Genomic DNA, 26,814 nt, shown 5'->3' with positions numbered 1-26,814 from the left:
AAAAAAAAAAAAAAAAAAAAAACAGACATACAAATTCAACTAAAGTAAAACTACAAAACCATAAGTTCAAATTAACAACATTAATATGATAAGAAAACCAGACTTGAGACAATATCTTTCTACTATTATAATGCTGGAGGCAGTATAGTATGTTAATTAACAGTGTGGGCTCTGGAGTTAAGACTGAAGTTCAAATTTTGTCTCTACCATTACTATGTCCAAGTAAAATGAGGATAATAAGTTACCTAATTTATTAGGATTGTTGATATAATTAGGATTATTGATATGTCAAGTCCTAGAGTAGTACCTGGCAATCAGTAATTGTTCAGTGAATGTTAGATATAATAATAGTTTTATGTTGTTCTGAAACCTAATAATTAATGTTAGGTTTAATGGTAGAAAGTCTGATTCTATAATGTTTCTGATTTTGACTTTAACAATATAAATACTAATGATAGAATATCTGCTTGCCTAAGTTAACAGTGTGGTGATGATAACTTTATAGCTTTTTTTGCTGATTTAGGACAATCAAATCTCATACTTAACCTACACTCTGCTAGGCAGGCCTCCTTGGGGTTCAATTTTTAATGACATATCCCATGATAATTCTGTAAAGCTTAGTGTCTAATCCAATCATTGCCCATATAAAATATGGGAAAATCCTATCTGAAGTTATTTTTCTATTCTTGAAAATGTAGAAGAAACATTATTTTTCAGCATAGAGCTTATCATCAGACTGCTGAAGGAAATTAGTAGATCCTAGAAACTACAGTTGATCCTTGAACAACTCCAAGTTAATCTGTGTATAATTTATAGTAGGCCCTCTGTATCCAGGGTTCAACCAACCACTGACTGTGTAGTACTGTACTGTTTACTATTGAAAAATATCAGTGTTTAAGTACATCTGCGCAGTTCAAACCCGTATTGTTCAAGGGTTAGCTGTACTTATTCTCAGCAGTTTGAAAGTACCTTGATTGTCTTATGGTTGATTCTGTTTTGTATTAAACTTTGAATATATTGCAGTATATTGATAGCTATTCCTTGTCAGCTTAGGCTCAATCCATTTAAGTACCTTAAATATTAGCTAATTATGCTCTCAAAGCTACCAGTTAACATTGGTTGCCTGGTTGAATTATATTAATAGTAATACTGGAAAAATATTTTCATTTTATGGTACTCAAGAAAAGTTTAAGAGCCTCTTCATGAGATTGCTAGTAAGTTTCATAATGTAATAAAAGTGATCTATGATTACTACCTGTTGATTCTTAGAGGTTGGTGATTATTATAGAATTAAGTGGATAAGCTTTTAACAAAATTTAAAGTTTTATCCACTTTGTCTTTTATTTTAATTATAATTTTTTCTGGCTGCGGGTCTTCAGCAAAGTTACTATTTTACTACTGTATAGTAGCTTTTACCTGGACAGTAAGTACTTTTGACTTCCTCAGGCTTATACAGTTTTGTGTTTTGATTCTGCCACATTTTTTACAGTTTGAACTGTTACAATGACTTCATTCAAATATTGTGCCATAATGTATATGATTTTTTCTGTGAGCATATATCATTTATTTCTTTTCTCGTTAGCCTACGACATTTAAAGAGGTATTTTGCTTCACATTACATATGCTATTTTCATGATGTCAAATCATAATACTTTTCATTTGAAAATTATTAATGCAGAAGAGTAGTTTTGTATTTATATCTGCTAGAAAGAGTACAGCATGAAAGTTTCCCAGCAAATTGGAAGTTGAGTGATGTTACTTTAGTTGATTGTGGACACTAATATGAGTATAGATACAAAGGCAAAGGGGAACTAAAATTACAAGGTGATACTTAGATATAAGATTTAGATAATTCATAATATGCTTATATTAACTGTATTTTTATTATGATAAAAATGAAAACAATTATAAACATTATGCCATAAAATTATAGACCTCCCAAGATTTATTTGTGGAATCCAGTCTGAGAAACCTAGAGTATAGTGCAAAGAAAATGAAGGATTCTGCTCTAAGGTTTCAAAAACCAGAGGTGAATGTATTATTTTTTGTGCATCAGTTAGTAGTTGAGTTCAGCTGTGTGTAATCAAATACTTCAACAACAGTGGCTTAAGCGAGATCATGGGATTATCTTTCCCTTAAGTAACAAGGAATCTTAGGCAGTTCAGAGCTGATGCAGTGGCTCCATGATGTCACCAAGCTCCTCTGGCTATTCTCTCCCATCCTTAAGTCCTTATTTCATGATCCTAAGATGGCCTCTGCAGGCCCAGCCATCATGTCCTTATTCCAGGCAGGAAGAAAGGGAAGGACAAAGGGAAAAAGGTGAAAACTGGGACAAGTCTGTGCTTCAAAGGGCTTTTGCAGAAGCCCCACCCAGTGACTTCCGTTTACATATTATTGGCCAGAATGGTGTCATGAGATTTCCCATTTCGAAGGAAGCTGGGAAATATGTTTTAGGTGAGCATATTGCTGCCCCAATAGATTGGGACTCTGTAATGAATAGGAGACAATGGATACTGGGTAGGCAAACAGCAGTCTCTGCCATACCAACTAAACAGATATGTTAAGAAAGCTCGAAGAACAAACATCAGGGAATTCCTTGGTGGACCAGTGGTTAGGACTCCGTGCTTTCACTGCCGAGGGCTCAGTTTCGGTCGCTGGTTGGGGAACTAAGATCCTGTAAGCCGTGCGGCGCAGACAACACACAAACAAACAAACATCAACACCCCCCACCCAGTCTTTCTGTTTTTCTGCATTTCTACTTTAAAGTTATATGAAAGGAATATAAATGAAGTAAGTTCCTAAATTGCTAGAGTACGAAGGAAACATAAAGATTATAGTCCTGTCATTTTAAGCTTAGAGATAATTAGTGGCTTGTCTGAGGCCACAGACAGGAGCTCCAGGATGAAAATTTGAAGTTCTTGACTCCCACACTAGTCCCTGTCCTTCTGATTTGTTGTGCTGCTTTCATAAAATCTGGTGGTTCATGTATTACTCTGCTACATACACAAGACAGCTGTGTTTTGGTTACATCACTGGGGAGAAAAGCCTCTAATCCCTTGAATGATTACAATAAAAGTCTTAGGAGGAAATTTCTTGTTTCTTATTTGAGGGTCTTATATGTTTACTTTGTTAGTGTTGATGGTGCTGCCAGCATTTATAAATTCATTCATTCACTTATTCAGCACCAGCAATAGATTGTAAGGTCTCAAGAGCAGGACCATATCTTATTAACTTCTGTATCCCTAAGTAGGTCCTCACTGATGAATGAAAAATTATATCATAGTCCCAGTCCTCAGGTAATCCTCAGTCAAGTCTGGGAAATGGATAAGAATGTCCATTGATAACAGTACAGCAAAGGCCAAGTTTCTTGAGATAATGGAAGTACAGGAAGAAAATCTAAAATCTCTGAGACTGAAAGAGTATCTAGAAAGACATCAACAGGAGGTGGTCAGTCTTGAAGGGGTTTTCCAGGTGAAGAAAGAGGAAGGCTACGTATCAAGCCAAAGAATGAGTTTTTAGAGGCCCAGTGGGGGTGAGAAACTGTTTAGAGAGGAGACAGGAAATATGGGAAAAGGCCATAGTAGTAGTAGAAAATGAGGGTCGGGATGTTGACTATAGCTGTGGCCATATCACAGAGGCCATATCACACATGTGATAAAACATGTTAAAGGGTTTGAATTGACCAAACACTACTGTTGGTGTGCCATGGAGGCAGGGCAGAGAATGGAGGCTCTTATGCGCCCTTTTGCATGGTCACATGGCATTGCAGTTGGACCTTGGCACCTTAGTGCAGAGCCCACTTCCAGCGAGGTACCTTTTGTCGCCCACAGCTGCAGATGACCAGGGAACACACATCAAGATCTTTGTTCCTCTATAAGAATGGTACAGATGAACTGGTTTGCAGGGCAGAAATAGAGATACAGATATAGAGAACAAGTGTATGGACACCAAGGGGGGAAAGTGGCGGGGGGTGGTAGTGGTGGTGGTGTGATGAACTGGGAGATTGGGATTGACATGTATACACTAATATGAATAAAATGGATAACTAATAACAACCTGATGTATAAAAAAATAATAAAATTCAAAAATTCAAAAAAAAAGATCCTTGTTCCTTCCTCCCTAGTTCTTCCCAGGATGTCCCTTTTGACAGAGCCTTATTAAACCTTTCTAATCACATGTGGACTCCACGTGCCTCTTTACTTCTTTTGCTCATCATGTTGTCCTCACTCTTACCCAGTCAAGGACCCATAACAAGTATTCTTTTTGACCTTTTCCCAATAAGGAATGATTCATTCCTCTGTGGTAGTTGATTATATACCAACTTGGGTGTATAGGAACCTCAGATGGTAAAATACACCAGACGCATGTTTTTACCTCTAAATTGTGAGATAAAGGCAATGTCTCAGAAATTTCAGACAGCAAGGAAGTGGGGAGCCTGCTCCTAAGATTTGGTTAGGGTGCTGGCACCCGGCCTACCCATCCTTGCTTCTGGTCTACAGCCTGTCTGTGCCCCTGACCCCAGCAGGGGCCTCTAGTGGCTCCCCTCCCAGACTGTTTTCCCATCTCTGTTAAAAATTTTTCTTCCCCACTTCCCAGATACAGCCCCTCATTCTCTTCTTGGACTTCCAGTAGTGTCATTTGTTTTCTGGTGCCCAGCAGATTTCCCTTCTGTGACATCCATCCTAGAATGGATCTAAGCCTTTGGTGGCCCTGCCTCTAGTAATGAAGTTTATGGTAGCAGAAGGTGAAGTTAGAAGTTCATCCTCCTGGTTAATACAAATAATACACACATTTTATTATTACAGGGCTGACTGAACCTCTCTCTGTGTGACTTTGGAAGTAAAATGTACTATGAAAAAGCTCACCTCTTTTTTATTGCTTGTTTTTTCTTTCACTTTTTTTTCTTATGTAGACATTATAACAATAAAGGAAATTAACAAAAAATTTCTCAAGTCCCGTAGCCATAAACCATCGATTGTTTTTACTTTTTTTCCTGTATTCTCTTCCAGTCTCTGCCCATATGCAGTGATATTAACTGGATACAGTTTTGAAGTACATTTTTTTAATGCCACATGATCATAGTTTAAGGAAATTGAAGTGATTGAGATATGGGAATATCTTGGGTAATAATAGCTTCTTATTCTGATTATTTTCCTTTAGGAAAGACACTGCTGATCCTGTAACATGGAGGATTGCCTTCATACCTCATCTGAGAATCTATCCAAATTGGTCAGCTGGGCCCACAGCCATGGGACCATTTGCAGCCTCATTCCAAACCTGAAACATTTGCTTTCGGAAGGTTCCCATGGGAACCTGACAGCAATGTGGGGCTGTAGTGCGGGCCATGCTTATCACTGGCCACTGACAGCTACTTGCAGAGCTGGCTCCCAAGAAAGGGTCTGTTTCCAGGATAACAGAAGTTTTAACTCTGATAGTCCCAGTATAATTGGAGTGCCCTCTGAGACACAAACTAGCCCTGTTGAAAGGTACCCTGGGAGACCAGTGAAAGCAAAGCTAGACTGTAATCGGACCAGAGACTCTTGTGACTTCTCTTATTGCAGTGAGCCCTCTGAACTGGATGAAGCTGTTGAAGAGTATGAAGATGAAAACACTCTGTTTGACATGGTTTGTGAGTCTTCTGTTACAGATGAGGATAGTGACTTTGAACCCCAAACCCAAAGGCCTCAAAGCATTGCTCGAAAAAGGCCTGGAATAGTCCCATCTTCTCTCCATTCAAGCTCCCAAGCTCAGATGATTGATGAATGCAGCAGTGATGTGATCATTAAGAAAATCAAACAGGAGATTCCTGAAGATTATTATATTGTGGCGAATGCAGAGCTGACCGGAGGGGTAGATGGACCAGCCCTCTCATTGACGCAGATGGCAAAACCTAAGCCTCAGACTCATGCTGGTCCCTCCTGTATAGGGTCTGCTAAGCTGATTCCCCATGTAACATCTGCCATCAGCACAGAGCTAGACCCACATGGTATGTCTGCATCCCCCTCTGTGATGTCTAGACCAATCGTCCAGAAGACTGGTAGGGTATCTTTGGCTTCACCAAACAGAGGACCCACTAGTGCCCATGGCACCAGCCAGCAGGTGGCCATACAGATGCCGGTGAGCACATCCCATCCTAACAAACAGATCAGCATCCCTTTGTCTGCCCTGCAGCTGCCTGGACAGGATGAGCAAGTTGCTTCTGAAGAGCTCCTGTCCCATCTGCCCAGCCAGGTCTCCTCCTGTGAGGTGGCCCTTTCTCCCTCAGTTAACACAGAGCCAGAAGTGAGCTCCAGTCAGCAGCAGCCCCCAGTTGCTCCGACCATAACCACTGAGGCCACGGCACAGTGCATACCAGGTATGGCACGTGAGGTGACAGAGTCCCTCATCCATGTACATCAGAGAATTCTGCGCCGTCAGCACTCCTAAAACCACTGGCTCAATTTGCTAGAATTTGGGCCTTTATTATTCTCAGAAAGATAGAAATAAGAAATACTATACATCCAGGTGATACAGTAAAGGAAATTCATCTGAAATAAGGCCATCTATCCAGTCGATGTACCTCAGGGCTGAGAGGACAGCTGTAGGATTGTGCTGTTGATATTGCATGGCTGTATTTAAGGTTTGTATCTGATCTTAAGCTGAATTTTTATAAGTACAGTTATTTTTGAAAGTTTTTTTTAATGCTCTTGGTTACTGTTTTGAAGCCAAAATGACGTTGGTTTAGGCATACGTTGAAAATAGACCTGATGTTTTTTTCAGTATTATTTATTTGAACCAATTTAGCACTTTATTCATTTTAGTTGGTGTGGCAGTTTAAAACAAGTTTTTTTAAAAAGCAACAAATATATCTCGAAGAAGTATTTTATTTTTTCTCTCAAAATTTATAATAATCAGATAACTTGCATTTCTGGAATACATGGACCTAACTGGAATGGATTGAGAGGAGAAATAAATAATTATATGAGGCCCCTATCTGTAATTCTAACATTCTAAATGTTCTGTAATTCTAACATTCAGTATTTATTTAATCTGGGCTATTATTAACCATCACTAGTATCTAATTTCAAAATATTTTCATCACCCCAGAAAGAAACCCCATACCCATTAGCAGTAATTCTTTCCCTCCTCCCAGCCCCAGTCAACCACTAATCTACTTTCTGTCTCTGTGGATCTGCCTGTTGTGCACATTTCATATAAATAGACTCCTATTTTGTGGCCTTTTGTGATGGCCTTCTTGTACTTAGCGTAATTTTTTTAAGGTTAATCTGTGTGGTAGCGTCTATCAGTGTTATTTTCCTTTCTATTTCATTGTATGAATAGACCACATTTTGTTTTTCCTTTATCAGCTGATGGATACTTAGGTTGTTTCCATTTTTTGGCTGTGGTAAATAATGCTGCTAATATCACTTATATACAAGTTTTTGTGTGGACATATATTTTCATTTCACTTGGGCAGCTACCTAGAGGTGGAATCACTGGGTCATATGGTAACTCTATGTTTGAGGAGCTGCCAAACGGTGTTCCAATGCAGCTTCACCATTTTACAATCTCACCAACAATTTTAAAAGATTCCTATTTCACCGTATGCTCACCAACACTTGTTATTTTCCATTGAAAAAATTATCCTGCTGGGTGTGTGAAGTAGTAACTTGTTGTAGTTTTGATTTGTATTACCCTAATGACTATATTTTTTTAATGTGCTTATTGGCCATTTGTATATCTTTCTTTTGAGAAAAACCCATTCAGATCCTTTGCCCATTCTCTAGTTATGTTGTCGTTTTATTGGTGAGTTATAAGAGTTCTTTATAGATTCTGGTTGTAAGTCTTCTATTAAATACGATTTGTAAATATTCTGTCCCATTCCCTGGGCTGTCTCTCCTTCTTCCTTCCTTCCTTTCTAGTTTTAATTCAGTCACTTAATCACAACATGGTCTTTGGCCAATATTCACATCATTAGACACAATATTATCTTTATCAGGCTTGTGAAAGTTTTTGTATTAAGACTCTAACTCTTGATACATATAGGATATAAGTAGTACCTTTTCACTTAAATAGTTGTAAATTTGGTTTATTTATTTGTCCCCCTCCTCCCCTTTTTTTTGTAAAATAGGAGACAGCCTGACAGAGTTTCTACATTCTCACTTAATTTATATTTGAGGGTAGAATTCAGAAATGTATTTTACAAAGTGGTCCAGTATAGCAAAACAGCTTAGTAAAACTATTGTTTGTATTGCATATCCTTCTAATAATTTACCCCTGCAAAAGCAAGTTGAAAGATTTCCTTGCATCTGCCTAGTGGATATTAGTCCGCTAGTATGTGTATAGTAAATGAGACATTGAGGCTCAAACTGACTGTAATAGGAATTTCCTAAAGAATGATCCTGATGTTTTGATCCATTGTTCTGTGGAAGGATATTATACTGCTAAGATATTATTAGCTTTAGAGAAACACTATTTGGACTGGAAACATCAATGGACAAATAAAAATCTGATTGATACTTTTCTTTTATGAGAGATATATAAAGTTAACTTATAATTTACCTTTGTTCTGTACAGCCCGAACTAGGCTCTGTGCTCTAAAAGTTTTATTTATTTATTTGCATATTTATTTATATTAGAATAAATTTATTTTAAACATAGGTTTTTAAAAAAAATTTAGAATCCAGCACATCCAAATGTATGTGAATGAATATGTACAAATGGACCCTAAGTATTTAATATGTAAAGCATACTTAGGACTAAGCAAAGAAGAAAGGTTCTGAAAGAACTAGCTAAAAGCAACATCGGGTACTTTTAAAATGGATGTTGTGCAACCTTAAGTCTTTATCAAATCATTGTAGAAATACTGCATACCTTTGAATAATATTTTTAAAATAAATAATTTGACAAATGACTAGTCAGACAGAAACAAAGAGAAATTGTTCCATTTTGTTTAGTTTTACTGATGTCATTTAAATTCTATTTCCTGGCAGTTCCCTGGCGGTTCAGTGGTTAGGACTTGGTGCTTTCACTGCTGTGGCCCCGGGTTCAATCCCTGGTCAGGGACCTAAGATCCCACAAGATGCGCAGTGCGGCCAAAAAAAAATCTGTTTCCCTGTTGGAAAACCGTTCTTATTTCTGTTTAGAACTAAACTCACAAAGTTAACAAATGTTAACAATGTGTGGATAAAATTATTAATTTTCATGTCAGCCCTATTACAGTGCTCAACTCAAATCTTAGCAAACAGTCATGAGTAAAGAGGACATACATTATTAGAAGAATTATTGACTATCTCGCAGTGGTTTCAATTCCATTAATTTTTGAGATTTTTATGTAAATGTGGAGCATTTGTCATAAATTTAAATTTTTATTGCATTATGAGTTGGGTTTCTGTGTGTATATTTCTTAAATATACATACATACACACAGCTTCTTTTATGATTTTGTGCAAGAACCCCCCATGTTTATTTGAAGTATAGTTGATTTACAATGTTGTGCTAATCTCTGCTGTACAGCAAAGTGACTCAGTTATACACATGTATACATTCTTTTTTTATATTGTTTTCCATCATGTTTTATCACAGGATATTGAATATAGTTCCCTGTGCTATCCATTAGGACCTTGTTATTTATCCATTCTGAATGTAATAGTTTGCATCTACCAACCCCAAACTCCCAGTCCATCTCTTTTCCTCCCCCCTCCCCCTTAGTAACCACAAATCTGTTCTCTATGTCTATGAGTCTGTTTCTGTTTTGTAGATAGGTTCATTTGTGCCATATTTTAGGTTCTGCATGTAAGTGATATCGTATGGTATTTGTTTTTCTGACTTACTTCACTTAGTATGATAATCTCTAGTTGCTGTGAATGGCATTATTTTGTTCTTTTTTATGGCTGAGTAGTATTCCTTTGTATTTATGTACCACATCTTCTTTATCCATTCATCTGTCGATGGACATTTAGGTTGTTTCCATGTTTTGGCTCTTGTGAATAGTGCTGCTATGCATGTAGGGGTGCATGTATCTTTTTGAATTATAGTTTTGTCTGGATATATTACCAGAAGTGGGATTGCTGGATCATATGGTCATTCTATTTTTAGTTTTCTGAGGAACCTCCATACTGTTTTCCATAGTGGCTGTACCAACTTACATTCCCAACAGTGTAGGAGAACCCCTTTTATTAGTCAGCTTTTTTCCCCAGAAGTCTTATTGTAGCAAGCAATCAACTTTTGCTTTTCACGTTTGTAATATATGTGTTTTCTTTTGAGAATCTACATCTTTATCTTTTTCTAATAGATTCGTATGTGTTCTTTATATATTAGAAATATTAACTCATAGTCTATCATATATATTGGAAATACATATCCATGTATATTGGAAATACATTTTCCCACTTTACCATTAATTTTTTATTAATTAATTAATTTTTTGTTTTTTGGCTGCATTGGATCTTTATTGCTGCGCACGGGCTTTTTCTCTAGTTGCAGTGAGCAGGGGCTACTGTTTTTTGCAGTGTGTGGGCTTCTCATTGTGGTGGCTTCTCTTGTTGCAGAGCACGGGCTCTAGAGCTCAGGCTCAGTAGTTGTGGTGCACAACCCTGGTTGCTCTGCAGCATATGGAATCTTCCCGGACCAGGGCTCGAACCTTTGTCCCCTGCATTGGCAGGTGGATTCTTAACCACAGTGCCACCAGGGGAGTCCACCATTAATTTCTATATAATTTTGTTGATGGGATTTTTTGAGGTATGGATTTTCTTAATTTTTATGAAGGCTGTTTTTTCAACCTCTACCTACCTATCTATCTATCTGTCTAGTTGGCTATCATCTTTTCTGCCTTTGGCATTTTGCTTATGAATTCCTGTCTTGAATCAAATATATATTTTCCTATATTGTCTTCTGTTTTGTTTTTTGTTTTTCTTTTCCTCTCCTCCCCTTCTGTCTCCTTTTTTTTTTTACCTTTAACTCTATCATCAGAATATATTTTAGGGTGGAACCTCACTTCATTATTTTTATAGGTAGTCAAATGTTCCAACATCACTTATTGAATAATTCCCATTGTACACTGAATTGATTTATGTATCTCATTTTTGTTTATAACTGGGTCTATTTCTAGATTTTCAGTTTTGGGTTTTTTTTAATCTCTTTATCTTTTTTCTTCTAATTTTTACTAATTGATTATATTTTCTATAAAACAGTGCATTCAGAGAAAAATGGATGTAGTCTAAAGCATTTAATAGAATACTTTTTGAAACCTACTCATGTAAAATTTAGTTCAGTGAGGTTTTAAAAATTAAGTTGCATATTACTTCTAGTTATTTGGTCTGTGTTGACACAAATAAACAATGGTTTCTCTTGTCGGAAACAGAAGATCTGAGTTAAAATAAATGTATAAAGACAATTAACTGCGTTATAGTCGAAGGACACATCTTCAAATGAGCTTTTATCCAGGGTTCAAACAATGTCTATAGTTTCTCTCTTACCATGTCTCATCTCAGCTTCCTCTGTATTAGCTTCACCTATAGATACTTGATCCCTGCTTGGTCCCCGAGGCGGTTGCCAAGTGTTGCTGGGATTCATGCCTAGCAGTGGACAGAGCCTGTGCCACCGCCTTCCCACTAACCCCCGAATTAGTCCTTGAAGCATCAAGCTCATACCCTGGGAACTGTATTGAGACCATTCCTAAGTAGACTCCACAGCTGAGTGTTGGGGTCAGGTGGGAGTGTTCTTCCAGGGACATTCTGGATTCTAATCTTGAAAGAGGTAGCACACCAGAGACACCTACTACTATTTGTGTGGGGTGGGTTTTTGTTGCTGTTGTTTGTTTTTTTGAGCATTTAGTTTTCTTTGTGTGGGCAGATAGAGGAGTTGTTTATATGTGTCATTCAAAGACTAGGTATACTAGAACAGTATTCTAATATAAGGGATAGAAATATGTATAAGTAAGCATATGCTTTATGTCTGTATATATATGTATATGTATACATACATATACATGCATACATTATTTTATATATTTCCTTATCCTACAAGAAATATATGCCTCTTCTTACAAGGTGGAACAAGACTAAATTTGCTTTCTTAGCCACACCGTTTCCTGTACCTTCCTGCAGGAAGACCTGCAACATAAATTCTGAAAGGTAAGAGAGGCAAAATTAAAATTCAGGCTCAGTTAATACCATCATTTCCCTCGTTTTCATAAAGGGGTGCTCATCTGAGGATTGATATGGCAGGCAGTGCTGGGCACTGAGATGGTAGAGCTTGCCCACTCAGAGTCTGGGATCAGACATGCCTAGGTTGATTCCCAGCCCTGCCTCCTACTGGCCTTGTGACCTTAGCTAAGTCAGTTTATTTCTCTGAGACTCAGTTTCCTCATTTGAAAAGTAATAACATGTCTGTCTCACAGACATGTGAGACCAAATGCAAAGTATAGGTGAAGCACTAAAGAGAGTACATGACATGTGATAAACATTCAATAAATAATAGTTTCCACCATTATTAATATTTTCATTGTTATCATCGCTGCCATTATTAGACTGTGCTCGATACTCTTGAATAGTCAAGTGTAATAGATTCTGATTTTATGCAGTAACATCTATTCATCTACTAAAATGGTCTATGGACCAGTCTCACCTGGGAACTTATTAGGAATGCAGATTCTCAGGTCCCACCCCAGACCCACAGAATCAGAATTTGCATTTTAACAGGATCTCCAGGTGATCTGTTTGCACACTGAAGCTTGAGAAGCAAGGATTTAGGAAATGCAGTTTCCACATTAGAGGGCACATTGTTATTCCCTCTGGCCTCCCTGTGACTTTGAACACTCTTCCCCTTTGAGAGAATTCCCTCCTTTGTATATCTGCACTTCCCCACTGGAGAGGCCAGAAACTCACTTTTCCAAGGTTATATTTCAGTGAGGACACAATCTAGTGACCTGAAACTTTGCCAGTCAAATGCACTCACTCTAGACTCTTAATCAGAAGTACCTAGGACTTCCCTGGAGATCCAGTTGTTGACTCTATGCTTCCAATGCAGGGGGCATGAGTTCGATCCCTGGTGGGGGAACTAAGATCCCACATGCTGGGAGCTTCCCTGGTGACGCAGTGGTTAGGAATCTGCCTGCCAATGCAGAGGACACGGGTTCGAGCCCTGGTCCAGGAAGATCTCACATGCCGCAGAGCAACTAAGCCCGTGTGCCACAACTACTGAGCCTGCGCTCTAGAGCCTGCGTGCCACAACTCCTGAAGCCTGTGCGCCTGGAGCCCGTGCTCCACAACAAGAGAAACCACTGCAATGAGAAGCCTGCGCACCCCAACAAAGATTAGCCCCTGCTCAGCGCAACTAGAGAAAGCCCACGCGTAGCCAAAAATAAATTTTAAAAAAAGGAAAAAAAAGATCTCACATGCTGTGCGGTGCAGCCAAAAAAAAAAAAAAGGAAGAAGTACCTAGAAGAATCTGTTTTTGGTAAATACAGTCCAGTTTCTAGAGGCAGCAGGACCAGTGTTCCACTGTTAGAAGCCCAAGCTGGAGTTTGGTGGCTGATTTGTCTCCAACAGCGCAAATCTGTGGCGTGGTCACCTCTAAACCTGGTTTCCTGGTGTTGTGGGAAATTGTGTGGCCTTTATTAAATTCTTTTCTTGCCTAAACTAGCTAGACTGGGCTTTCATTGTTTTAAACAAAGAAGCTGGAGGAATATAACCTCTGAACCCAGGAAAGGTGTTCACCTCTCCTAGATGTGGCATGAAAAATAAAATAATTTTCTTTTTATCACTAGGTTTATATTTTTAGCTAAAATAAATATCCCCTTGGTAAGTAACCACTAATACAATATACCCTGTAGTGTGTGCTATCTTGCTATACAAACTGTAAGCAACTCATAAGATGTTGAGGGGTAGAGATAGCTTCTTCTCCTCGCCCTAAACCTTCTCTCCGTTCCCAGTGGGGGTTTTTGCTGAAATATGTCCATTGTGGGTAGTTCCACTGAACTGGGAATGAGAAGGAGGTACTTAGTACCTTTGTATTCAGCTATGGGCTTTAAGAGCAGTTTTGGGAAAATGAGAGAAAACACAGTTGGAGCTTCTTAACACAGTGTTGAGTATTTCTTAAAAGTTAATTTTGAATGATTAGTTTTCTCCTAGGTGTATTTTTTCTCATGTCATTTCACATGATGCTACTATTTCCTGAAATGATCTATTTTATTTCATTACTATTTCTCAGTTTGATCCCCTGAGACAGAGAGATTGATTGACCTTCAAAATCACCAGGAGGTAGCCCAAATATGGAGGATATTAGGAAATCTGCACATTGACATTTCATATTGTCTCATATATTTTATTTCTTTCCTTCCTTTTTACCCTCCATTTCTTTTTCTCTTTGCATAATTTCACCCTTGAGCTGACATCAGTAGTGGGTGGTAAAAATGTGGAAAGTTTGGTAAGATCTGGTAAAAGGGAGTGAGCTTCATTTCATTAGGCCTCTTAGAAGAAAGTAAATGGACTAGATGCTTACCTGATTTATTCTTGTACCCCTTCTCTTGTAATGCTGAGGGAGGATTTAATGGAGCTACCAAGCACCCTTCTCTTCAGTCCCAATGCCTCGAGCGTAGTATACATGCAGTCATCCTGTCGGTAAGTAGTCAGTGTTGAGAACGTGTCCAGGGGGAAAGTTAGGTACCTGCTCCCAGGAGTTTCCAGGACTCACGGCTTGATGTTAGCAACATCATCTAAAATCAATAACTTTGTTCCACTCAACACTCCACTCACCTAATTGCACAGGGAAGAAATCAGGTCCCTCTCTCCCACTGTGATATGGGACTGCATGTCTATAGGAAGAGAGAGCAGGTCAAAACCTTGATGAAGCTATAGATCCCTAAGCGTGTTACTGAACACTGTGAACCCTTTCAGATATTACTATCAGCACCACTTCTAATAGGCTTTTGGAGGCACCTTCCACCCCTCTGCTGAGTATCACACGTCTCAATTGTTTCTGTACTTGAAGATCACCAGCTGTTGACTGTCCTACTTGCGTGTCACAGGGTCTTCTCTCCCCAGCTGATCAAAGGGCACTTCTCAGAGTGGTGGGGGGGGATTGTCTTAGGTTTTATCATGTATAGTAGAACTCCCGTGATCAAAATGATTTTAAGGAACTGGAGATGGTGGTCTCCAGCCTCTGGCTGAGGGGCACTTCCCTCCTTCCTTCCTTCCTGTTTTGCAATTCTTAGAAAAGACGAAGTTGTGGTTTTTGATTAGTTTTTAGACTTGTTTTCTATACTGGGGAAGGAGTATGGGAGGGAGACATGAGATTAAGTACAGTCACTCTGTTATGAAAAGAAAAATAATTGGCTATATCCTCATGTCTTTTCAAAGTATTTAGGTTTTCACCAACGTTTTACCAAGGCAGTAATGAAAACCCACTATACCTTATATAACATATAATTTATAACATTATTATATGTAACTTATTATAAAGCTGTAGTAATTAAAGTGGAATAGTTTGGCAACAAAGATAGACACATAGAGCCATGGAACAGAATAGGGAGCCCAGAAACACTCCTGTACATATATGTGAACTGTATGTGAAATAGAGCCATCACAAATCAGTGGGAGAAGGATGGACCAGACAGTGAATGATACTGCACAGTTGGTCATCCGTGTAGAGCAAAATAAAATTAGATCCTTACATCACATCAGACAAGAAAATAAAACTCATTCAAAGATCTAAATATGGAAATGTAAAACTTAAAACTGCTTGAAGGAAATCTTGCAAAACAGCCTTGGTGTTGAGAACAGTTATTTAAATGAGACACACAAAAAAGCACAAACCATAAAGGAAAAGATTGAAAATGCTGACAGACTTTAAAATCTTAGCTGGGACAGGGATGTCATAAAGTTAAAAGACAAGCAATAATCTATGAGATGATTTTAATGTGCATAATGAAAAATATTCATATACAGAATATGTAAAGAACTGCCACAAGTCAGTAGGGAAAAGGTCAAATAATCCAGTAGAGAAATGAGCAAAGGAAATGAAGAGGTGCTTCTAATAAGAGGAAACCCATACAGTTAATAAACATATGAAAAATGTTCAACCTCACTGGTTATCAGGGGAATGTAAATTAAAACAACAATACGATACCATCAGAAAGGCAAAAATTATCAATTTTTACTCCAGACGTTGTTGAAAGTATGGGGAACATGCTGGTGGGAATATAAATTGGTACAACCACTTTGGAGAGCAATTTATAGTATCTAATAAAGTTAAAGATGTGCATATCATATAACCTTGGCATTCAGTTTCTAGGATCTGTCCTAGAGAAATTTCCTCATATTATAAAAGGAGAAATGTGGAGGGGTATACATTGCAACTTTCTTTGTGATAACAAGGAAAAAAATCAGTTAACCTCAGTGTCTGTCAGTAGATAAATTGTGATGTATTTTTCAATGGAATATATGCATCAGGCAGATCTGCATTAATTAATGTAGATAAATCTTGAAAACGGAGTTGCTGAATAATATTTAGAGTACAATACCTAAAAAACAAACAGGCATTACTATGTACTGTATGTTACATTCTCACATACCACAGTAATCAATTATGAAACATGGGCTGGAAGGACCCATGATGCATCAGTACATGATAGTGGTTGCCTTTGGGAAAGAGTGGGGATGAGAATGGGTGCACAGGAAACTTGAATATCTGTGATATTTTATTTTTTTAATTTTTAAAAAAATTTTTATTGGAGTATCATTGCTTTACAATGTTGTATTGTTTCTGCTGTACAGCAAAGTGAATTGGCTATATGTATACATGTATCCCTTCTTTTTTTGGATTTCCTTCCCATTTAGGTCACCACAGAGCACTGAGTAGAGTTCCCTGTCTATACAGTAGGTTCTCATTAGTTATCTGTTTTATACATAGTAGTATATATCTGTCAGTCCCAATCTCCCAGTTCATCCCAGTGACCCCTCCCCTCCTTGGTATCCATACGTTTGTTCTCTACATCTGTGTCTCTGATTCTACTTTGCAAATAAGTTCATCTGTACCATTTTTCTATATTACACATCTAAGCAATATTATACGGTATTTGTTTTTCTTATTCTGACTTACTTCACTCTGTATGACAGTCTCTAGGTCCATCCATGTCTCTGTAAATGGCACAATTTAGTTCCTTTTTATGGCTGAGTAATATTCCATTGTATATATGTACCACATCTTCTTTATGTGATATTTTCTTTTAAAACCATGGAACAAGTATGACATTATTAACATTTATTAAATATGGCAGGAACATGAGTATGTGTTATACAAGAGGCAATATAAGCACAGTGCTTAATTGTGAAAATCTGGGCACACAGCTGCCTGGATGCAAATCCCAGCCCTGCCACTCATTTTCTGGGTGACTTTGGCAAGTCACTTAACCTCTCTGTTGGCTTAGCTTTATCATCTGTAAAATGAAGAAGATAATGTATCTATTCTCTAGGGTTGATAAAAGGATTAAAGTAATCCATACAGAGCCCTCTGGTTCATGGTAAGCATAATTTAGTATTCTACATACTTTTCTGTATGTTTCTAAATGTGATTACTTTTTAAACATAGATCATGAAGCATAAATAAAGTTGATTGTGGAATATTTATGAGATGAAGGCATATGACATTATTGTTTTTACTGAATATAGAGGGTTTTTTGGTAAGAGAGCAAACTTTACTACCATTATCTCCCAGTATACTTGTTTATGCACAAGGAATTTGAGAATTATTCTCAGAGATTTCACTGTGGCTTTCCTCCTTATGATTATGATGTGATGTTGTCATGGGAGAATTTTTTTTTAAGTTCTTCTGTTGGAATAAATAAAAACCACAAAAACAAAATGTTCTCTATTATCTGTGGATATATAGCACTTTCATTTCCAGGATCAGCACTACTTGAGTTGCATGAAGAAGAGGTTGTTTCCTTCATTTTACTGACAGGAAATGAGTTACAAAGAAACTAGATGATTTGCTTGGAGTTCCAGGGGAAGAAGTGTGGTCTCCTGCTTGTTAACTAAGAGAGGAGGGGTTGGTGCTTTGCATGCTGGTCCCTATCTCTGCTTGTCTTGGTGTAGGAAAAAACTACACCACTAATTGCTTCCCCTTCCCTTTCTTTTATTTTTAGGTCATGGCTATAACTTTTCCAAAGTTTAGGCTGCTAGAGTATATCCTAAAGTGATTTTTTTTTTTTCTGAGAATCATTTTTAAAAAGACCTAGGGTTTAATAGAAGGATTCGCTTTATCAGAAACAGGAAGCATGTGTCTAAGTCTCTTTTTCTACTAAGCATCTGGACAAGTCACTTGCACTTCAGTTTATCAAACATTTATTTCAAGATCAACCATATGACAGGACTAGTGAAAATACAAAGATGAATGGCAAATTCCCTGACCCCAGTATATCATTGTGCAGAGAAGGCAGCAGACAAACCAACAACTCCAACTCCAAGTGTATAGAAAGAGGTATATAAAATGCTGTGGAACATAAGGAGCAGTTGACTCAGCCTTTTGGGACACAGGGAAGAGGATTTCAAGTAGATGGAACAACATGAGCAAAGACATTAAATTAGGGCAGGAACGTATGCAGGGAAGCAAAGATTTGAGTGTGGTGTGAGCGTAGATTTCAAAGCGGTTAGGAGAGTTGCTGCTGGAAAGATGGGCTGGAGTCACCTGTGAAAGGCTTTTCATGTGATGTCACAGACTTAACGTGGGGAGCCAAGGGACACAGTTTGTTATCTTAGAAGATCACAGTGATAGCAGTGGGGAAGTAGAGACTGGGACTGAGAACTGTTTTATAGGCCATTACTTGCAGTAATCCAGATGGGAGATGGCAATAAATGCTCGAATGAGGCAACAATAAAGGCATTAGAATGGAGGAAACAGATGATTTGGAAATTCGACTTGATGACTTCTGAGTGTTTGGCCTCTTGGGATCTCTGTTGTCACCCTCGTATTCTCTGTCCAAAGGCACAGCACTGTTGTAGGTAATGCTGAAAGGTCTTCAGGACCCATATATCTACAATGTAGTCATAATTCTCTGCATATAGGATGAAACATCCGTTAGGAGTTCTGAAACATGCCGTGACCATTTATTCAACAAATATCCATTGGAAGCCTACCAAGTGCCAAGTTCAGGCTGGGTACTGCAGATACCCCAATGAACAAGGCAGAAAACATGGTTCTTGCTCACACACAGCCTACTCTGAATGGGAGAGACACCTTAACTCTAGCCCTCTCAAAACATTCCGAACTTTTTAAAAAAGCTGTTTAAAATATTTCTTGAACAAAGATGCTGTTAAACTGTGAGTGGCTTTCTAATACTAAATTGGTTGCCTTTAGATAACATATTTATAAAGACTAGGATGATATATGGTTAAAAGTGGTTAAGTGAACAATTAAACCACTATGATAAATGAAAGGCAAGTCTTTCTTAGAGGGAAATTAAAAGTGCAGAGGCTACAGGCAACCCATTCCACAATATAATTTACTCAAGACACTTTCTACATATCTAAAAATAACATGAGCCTAGTTAAATTAAAATTGTAATATTGCTTATTTTTGCAGACAACTAGTGATCTATCTTTAAGAATTAAAAATATAATTGTTTACTAGTTTTCTGAAAGGCAAAAGTAGAAAATCAAGTTAATTGCTCTCTGTTGTACAAATGCATAATTTTCTGAGAAGTTAATTAGTTTTATCAGCATTTTTTCCAGTGCTTGCACTTCCTAAGTGTCATTTGTCTTAATATTTTACAAGAAAATCTTCCTAGCTGACTTTCTTTTTCTTTAAAATAGAAGCATTTTTTGTACTATACCATTGAAGTAAGGAACCGTTTTTATATACTTAAAGTTCACATACATATAATTGAGACCTCCTGATATGCAGAATGCACCCAAATATAGCAGACGAGCAAATTGCTATGAACCTCAGAATATAATTCTCTTCAATGAATTTGGATTTGACTAAGACTGCTAGGAAGCTAGGCACCAGTTCAGAATTGAGGAGGCATTGACCTTGATTTTCTAGCCTTGGTATTCATTCCTTGTGGTCTGAAGAGATGAAATAATGTACAACCCCTGGACAGACAAGTCAGTGTCAGAGTACCGCAGTCTTAGCTTCAGACATCATCCCTGTATCTGTTTTCCTCTGAGAAGCAGCAGGTTCCTCCTGCTCCTCTCAGATTGAGCTGCCTGACCATCTGGGGTCACAGCAGGGATAGGCAGTATGCAGGTGATCCACTGTAGTTGAGGCCTAGCAATACCTCTCTTTCAGTCTAGATCTCATTTATGTAACTAATGGCTTGTGTTCCCAAGGGTGTATTAGACCCAGAAGAAGTATTTATATAACATGGCAAAAATGATGAATTATGCTTCTGTGGCTACAAGGTGATTTAAGCTTTATTTTAGGTGAGAACACTGGTCAGTACAGTGATCAGAGAACAGTAAATCTGAGTTGATTGATGCATCTTAGGTGGTTTATTTTTATTTATTTATATTTTTGCATGTTTTTTTTAGGTGGTTTATTGACTTCAGTTATGATACACATACCAGGCTGATTCTTCAGTACTGCCTTAAAACTATAGGATTGCTTTCTTAGAAAAAAGCAATAATTTTATTGCCTTTTTCAATGAAGTTATTCATGTACACAGCAATCCATAAAATTTGCTGAACAATAGCAGTCTCGCCTCAGCTCTCATCACCTCATAATCCCACTCTTCAAAGGAAACTTCTTTTGAGTCTATTTTCAGTTCTTCCAAAATTTTAAACAAACTTTTTATACTTCTGTTTCTTGATTTTTTTTCTTGATTTATCAACTTCAGAAAATATCTACAGACTCCTTGTTATAAATGATGATTTAATTCAGTTTCATTACCCTCCCATTATTTGATTGTTATGCCATTAAAACATGTTACCAATAGAAAAACTAAAGATAATGAAAGATGAAATAAATATGCTTTCTCAACCTAAGGGTGAAGATATTAGTGTCCTTATCCTACCTTCTTCTATTCTTCCCTCCCTTCTTACCATTTTCTTAATTTCACAAGGTTGTCAATATTTTCATTCTCTTCTATGGCCACAACTAAGTCTTTTCTGCTTTATCCTTAGGTTGACTCTAAACGTTCAAAACCAATTATATATTGGTTTATATTATTTTGACAGTGTAAATATTGTTCATAGCTATTAGTGTTCTAAGATTGAATTTCTTTTCATCCTGATGAATTTCACAAACTCTGGGACACTGAAAGGAGAATGTTCCTGAGGGTTGTTATGTGGATAAATGACTTAATCCATGTAAAGCGTTTAGAAAAATGCCTGGTACAGAGAGTAAGTTCTCAATAAGTATGTCCCAGCATTATTATTATTACTATTACTACTACTGTATTTCATTGCATCTGAAATATCATTGATTGTAAGATGTACCATTATTTTGTGTTCCACAAAGAAATAAAAAGCATGCTACTAATTAAACTATAATTCCCAGGAATTGTGAGACAAATTTCAGAGATGTTAAAATGTGAAGAAGTGCATCTCACAATCAATGAAATATGTATTATTCTAGTTTGGAGGTTGTGTGTGTGTGTGTGTGTGTGTGTGTGTGTGTGTGTGTGTTTTCCTAAAATTTTTGATAGCATTCTTTGACAAAAGAACAGTGTGCTCTTATCATATCTGTGTAGTCCCTCCAAGATTCCTATTTTGGGCCTTCAGTCTTCCTACTGCAGTTTGGACAAGTTGATTTAATGTAAGCCTAAGGTGACCATCCCACCCACTCTGAGTTTTCCCCTGGGTTGCAACCACTGTTCCCTAGACTTCATGTTTCCCTTTACTTTCTCCTTTTCTTTGCTGGAGTTCATAAAATAATTTCGCAAGAAGGGATAGGTGGGAAGTAAACTTTGAGTCTTTTTTTTTTTAATATTTATTTATATATTTGGTTGCGCCGGGTCTTAGTTGTGGCTCACCAGCTCCTTAGTTGTGGCATGCGAACTCTTAGCTGCAGCACATGTGTGGGATCTAGTTCCCTGACCAGGGATTGAACCAGGGTCCCCTGCATTGGGAGCACAGAGTCTTACCCACTGCGCCACCAGGGAAGTCCCAAACTTTGAGTCTTTAAATTGCTGAAAATTCCTTTCCTCTAACATGATTTTTTAAAGTTTTCCTTGGGACTTCTCTTGTGGCGCAGTGTTAAGAATCCGCCTGCCAGAACACTCTATGACATAAATCACAGCAAGATCCTTTTTGACCCACCTCCTAGAGAAATGGAAATAAAAACAAAAATTAAAAAATGGGACCTAATGAAACTTAAAAGCTTTTGCACAGCAATGGAAAACATAAACAAGACGAAAAGACAACCCCCAGAATGGAAGAAGATATTTGCAAATGAAGCAACTGACAAAGGGTTAATCTCCAAAGTTTACCAGCAGCTCATGCAGCTCAATATCAAAAAAACAAACAACCCCTGGGCTTCCGTGGTAGCGCAGTGGTTGAGAGTCTGCCTACCGATGCAGGGGACACAGGCTCGTGCCCCGGTTTGGGAGGATCCCACATGCTGCGGAGCGGCTGGGCCCGTGAGCCATGGCCGCTGAGCCTGCGCGTCCGGAGCCTGTGCTCCGCAACAGGAGAGGCCACAACAGTGAGAGGCCCGCGTACCACAAAAAAAAAAAAACAACCCAATCCCAAAATGGGCAGAAGACCGAAACACTGATACGGGGATATATATATATGTATAGCTGTTTCACTTTGTTATAAAGCAGAAAAACTAACACACCATTGTAAAGCAGTTATACTCCAATAAAGATGTTAAAAAAAAAAAAAAAAGAATCCACCTGCCAATGTAGGGGACACGGGTTCAAACCCTGGCCCAGGAAGATCCCACATGCCGCAGAGTAACTAAGCCGTGTGCCACAACTACTGAAACCCGAGCACCTAGAGCCTGTGCTCCGCAACAAGAGAGGCCACCGCAATGAGAAACCTGCGCACAGCAACAAAGAGTAACCCCTGCTTGCTGCAACTAGAGAAAGCCCGTGTGCAGCAAGGAAGACCCAGTACAGCCAAAAGTAAATAAATTTTTTAAAAAAAGGTTTCCTTTAGTACTTGTACCTTTTATGAGGATTATAATTATAATAATCTATCAAATCTCTTTGAGAATTTTAATTAGAGGGGTTTTAAAAAAATATTTTGTCTTTGAATTAACTCTTCCTTCAGTTCTTATGTTTCTTTTTCTTCATCCTTCTCTTTAATGCTGCTATTTTCTTCTGACACCTAGTCTAATTGTTCACATTTAAGAACACAGGACAGGAATCTGGTGTTGGTTTCTTCTGCAGTTGTGTAAATAAGTTTGCTTCCCCTAGGCCCTTTCCTGAGTGAAAAGTAGGTATTGCCAGGCAGGACCCTTTGTAGAGACGGGGGGTGGCGAATTGGTGGCTGGTCAGCAGGCCTCCAAAGACAAGTCTCAGATGCGAGCACCCACATTAGAGGCCTCAGCTCTCCCAACATGATGGGTTCAATTTCCTTAGCAAAGTTTTGTCTGAGTATAGGGCCCTTTTAGCATCTCCAGTTGTGTGAACAGGAGCATTTCCTGCTGTATCCTTGGACCTGCAGGCCTGTTCCTGGGATGGAACTTTGTATATGGATGGATGCCAAATTATTTTGGGGGGTTGGGGTGGGGTTGTCTTACTTGGCCACCTTGCTGATGTCACTCCCCTGAGAAATTTTTTTTTTAATGATTTAAGTATTACTTAATTTTTCACCCCTAACTCCATTCAGCAGGAAAAATAATCTTTATAATCCTAGAATGTGCTATTTCTGTGAATTTGACTTCAGGGCTTGGTTCAATAAATATAAGTACGTATTCCTTAAAAATAATACCTGAAATTATATTTTATATAATATTTTTAGTCTCTAGAGTATATTAAGATTTATGTTACAGGTCACTAGCTTTTCAGTACCTTCATACTGTTATAATTACTGCTGCTAAATTATTATTTTGTGTAATGGAAAACAGCTATCTCATTGTTAAGAAAAGCTTTATTTTCCTGTTTTGTCTGTACTTATAATATGTAATAGAAAACCAATCCATATAGAAAAATACTTTAATTTTTATTTTATAATGAGCTTTTCAAAAATATGTTTTATTATTATCCACTGACACAATTAGAGAAATTAGCATCCTCCTATCCATTAGGTTATTACTTCTTGATGGAATTTAATGAATATTAATAGCCTAACTCAGAAAAGGAGGTAATTTATTAGAGTTTTGTGCATTTTTATTTTTTGTGTTATTTGTTTTCCTTTACTTATATGCTATACATCTTTTGTTTCAAGTTGATGAATAATTCCTTTGTAGTTTTTACTGTATTATGCATTTTCAGTAAAAGATGCCTTCACATTTTGATCCTTACTAATTAAGATATGCAGTCCTGTAGACTGAATGTAAATTTAAAGGAAGAAATGGTTTCTAATCAAAAGTTTGTTGTAACTATTTCTATTGTGGTATAGCATTTCATCTCTTAAATTCATCAAATGTTGCCTCACGTGTTGTGCTTAAGTTTGTTCTCACTCATCGAAGCCATAGAATTTTAGCAAACTCATGAAAAGTGCTTTTCAAATACTCAGTTCTGACATACTGATGAACTATTAACAAATGGTGATGACTGTTTTACTTCCAAGATGCTTTTCAGTAGGCAGGGTCATATGCTGTTAGCTCTCTGGTTACTGTATACAGAATAGCAATTATAATAGCCAATACTTACAGAATGCTTATTATCGTACTAATTACTTATGGTAACTCAGTTCTTACAACTCAATGAAGTTAGGACTATAATGCACTCCATTTCTCAGATGAATAAACTAAGGCAAAGAAAGGTTGAACTTGCCGAAGGTGACACAATAAGAGGATGGGAGAGCTGGGATTCTCACCTAGGCAGTCTGGTTCCCAAGTTCATGCTCTTAACCACTAGGCTCACTGGCCATGGTGATGCTTCTCTTACACATTTCAGCATCCATCCTCTTAGCACTTAAATGTCCTCTTTTAGGACCTGGACCAACTTTCCCTTAGTTTTCTTCATTTCTCCAAAACTTTGCCAGGACTTCTACTTTTGTTCATCCTTTTCTAGTCCCAGTCTCCATCTGCTTTTATTGTCTAATTGTCTCCACAATGAAGGAATGAAAATTAAAGTGTTAAACACATCTGTACAGATGTGTTAGGCACATCTGTATATGCTTGAGGAAGCATATACAGATGTGCCTAAAACAGTGCCTGCCGTGTTGAGGTGCCAAATATATTTTTGTTGAACGTTGAAGCAAATATGCAAATACTAAAATTTCCAGAAAGAATATAAGAGATAACTTTCATTTCCTCTGCTTTCTTTTATGAAAACTCACTTAGGCTTCTGTATGGAGAACAGTTTGAAAGGGGGCAAGAGTGGATATAGGGAATTCTCAGTAGCTAAGAAAGGAATTCCTGTGTCACCAGTGGATAATAAATCCAATGCCAAACTCTTATTCGAGTCTTAAAATATATCATTTTAGATGATCAAAAGGACTATGTCTAAAATAGTAACTTATCGAGGCATAACTGTGTTAACAGTTTTCCTCTTAAACATAAGACAAAGCAATATTTCCAGAAAAAAATAAAATAAATCACAAGAGAAGTATACAGTTAAGACAGAATGGATTAGTTCTTGGTTATTAGAGAGTAACATTTTAAATTAAAATTTTAAGTTGGAAAGATATATACCAAAATGTATCCAGTGGCTGTCTTTCAAGGATGAATTTATGGGCAGTTTTGCTCTCTTCTTTGTATTTTTATTTTCTGGGGAAAATTTTTATATTAAGTGTGTTACTTTTATGATAAAAATTAATAAAATGATTTTTATTATTAAATGTGTTACTTTTATGATAAAATGATTTTTATTTTATTAGGGAAAATATACTTAAAATAATATTTTTCTCATTTGAATAGCTACCCATGTGAATAAAGGGCCATTAAACCATATGTTTTTTAAAGTTCAGATATTTCTAAATTAGAAGATGCTTATATATGCAAAGCATATTTAAGGGTATGTAAACTCACTGAGGTGAAATGCAGTCATGGCTGAATTCCTGAACTGTGCAAGGACTAATTTTTACTTTTGAGAATAAGTTAAATTCATTAAAATTTTACTTAAGAGTCAGATTTTGAAAGACAATGAAAGAACATGTAGAGGTTGATGAAATAATGCCTGTTTAACAGTATTCTGTGCTATATACTAATGGAGTCGTCATAGAGTGAACTGAATAGGAGAGCCATGTGTGTAAAGCTGGGACTTTATGATTGAAACCGTGGAAAATGTAAATGTCACATCTATAATGAATCCATGTATCGTCTACGACTGCCCTAAGTCCAGAAAAGTAAGAATTCAAAAACAAGTCTTTTGGGAAATTGTGTATGATGTTTTGTATATCAAAGTCTGATAGCAGCTCACTGTATATTTTATGTATCACACCAGCAGCAGATATTTCAGACACATCAGAAGGTACTCTTGATTCAGTGTCTCTGGCAGTATAATAAAAAACTGCACGAGAAATCTCTAGTCTCTAATAAGCAATGTATCAGTGAGTGCTGTCAGATTCTGTAGAAAATTCCACAACATGATTTATTACATTAATTACAGTCATGTGGGTTTCGTGCTGCTAAGCTTGAAAATGCAGCCACATTCTAAAGTTGATTTAAGAATATATTTTGGCCAAGACGAAAGTCTCCTTATTGTGATTAATCCAGTACAATATTTATTCTCTTGTTCTATTCTTTTCACCTTTGGATTGCTTAATTTCTTTCATGTGA

At 37.4% G+C, this 26,814-nt stretch overlaps 1 protein-coding gene across 3 annotated transcripts in view; it reads left to right on the top strand.

The window, feature by feature from the left end:
* Positions 1-26,814, top strand: part of KIAA1958 (KIAA1958 ortholog) — a 170,871-nt gene that overhangs the window by 80,693 nt on the left and 63,364 nt on the right. For all 3 annotated transcript variants that reach the window (XM_024757260.1, XM_024757259.1, XM_024757258.1), the window contains exon 2: positions 5,161-6,355. In XM_024757260.1, the coding sequence (XP_024613028.1) occupies positions 5,185-6,355 (1,171 nt within the window). In that variant the 5' untranslated portion in view covers positions 5,161-5,184. The remainder of the gene's footprint in view (positions 1-5,160; positions 6,356-26,814) is intronic.

Source organism: Neophocaena asiaeorientalis, unplaced genomic scaffold (genome assembly GCF_003031525.2).
Source record: "Neophocaena asiaeorientalis asiaeorientalis breed wild unplaced genomic scaffold, Neophocaena_asiaeorientalis_V1.1 scaffold432, whole genome shotgun sequence".
Taxonomy (NCBI): domain Eukaryota; kingdom Metazoa; phylum Chordata; class Mammalia; order Artiodactyla; family Phocoenidae; genus Neophocaena; species Neophocaena asiaeorientalis.
This window is presented reverse-complemented; position numbering and strand designations above follow the sequence as displayed.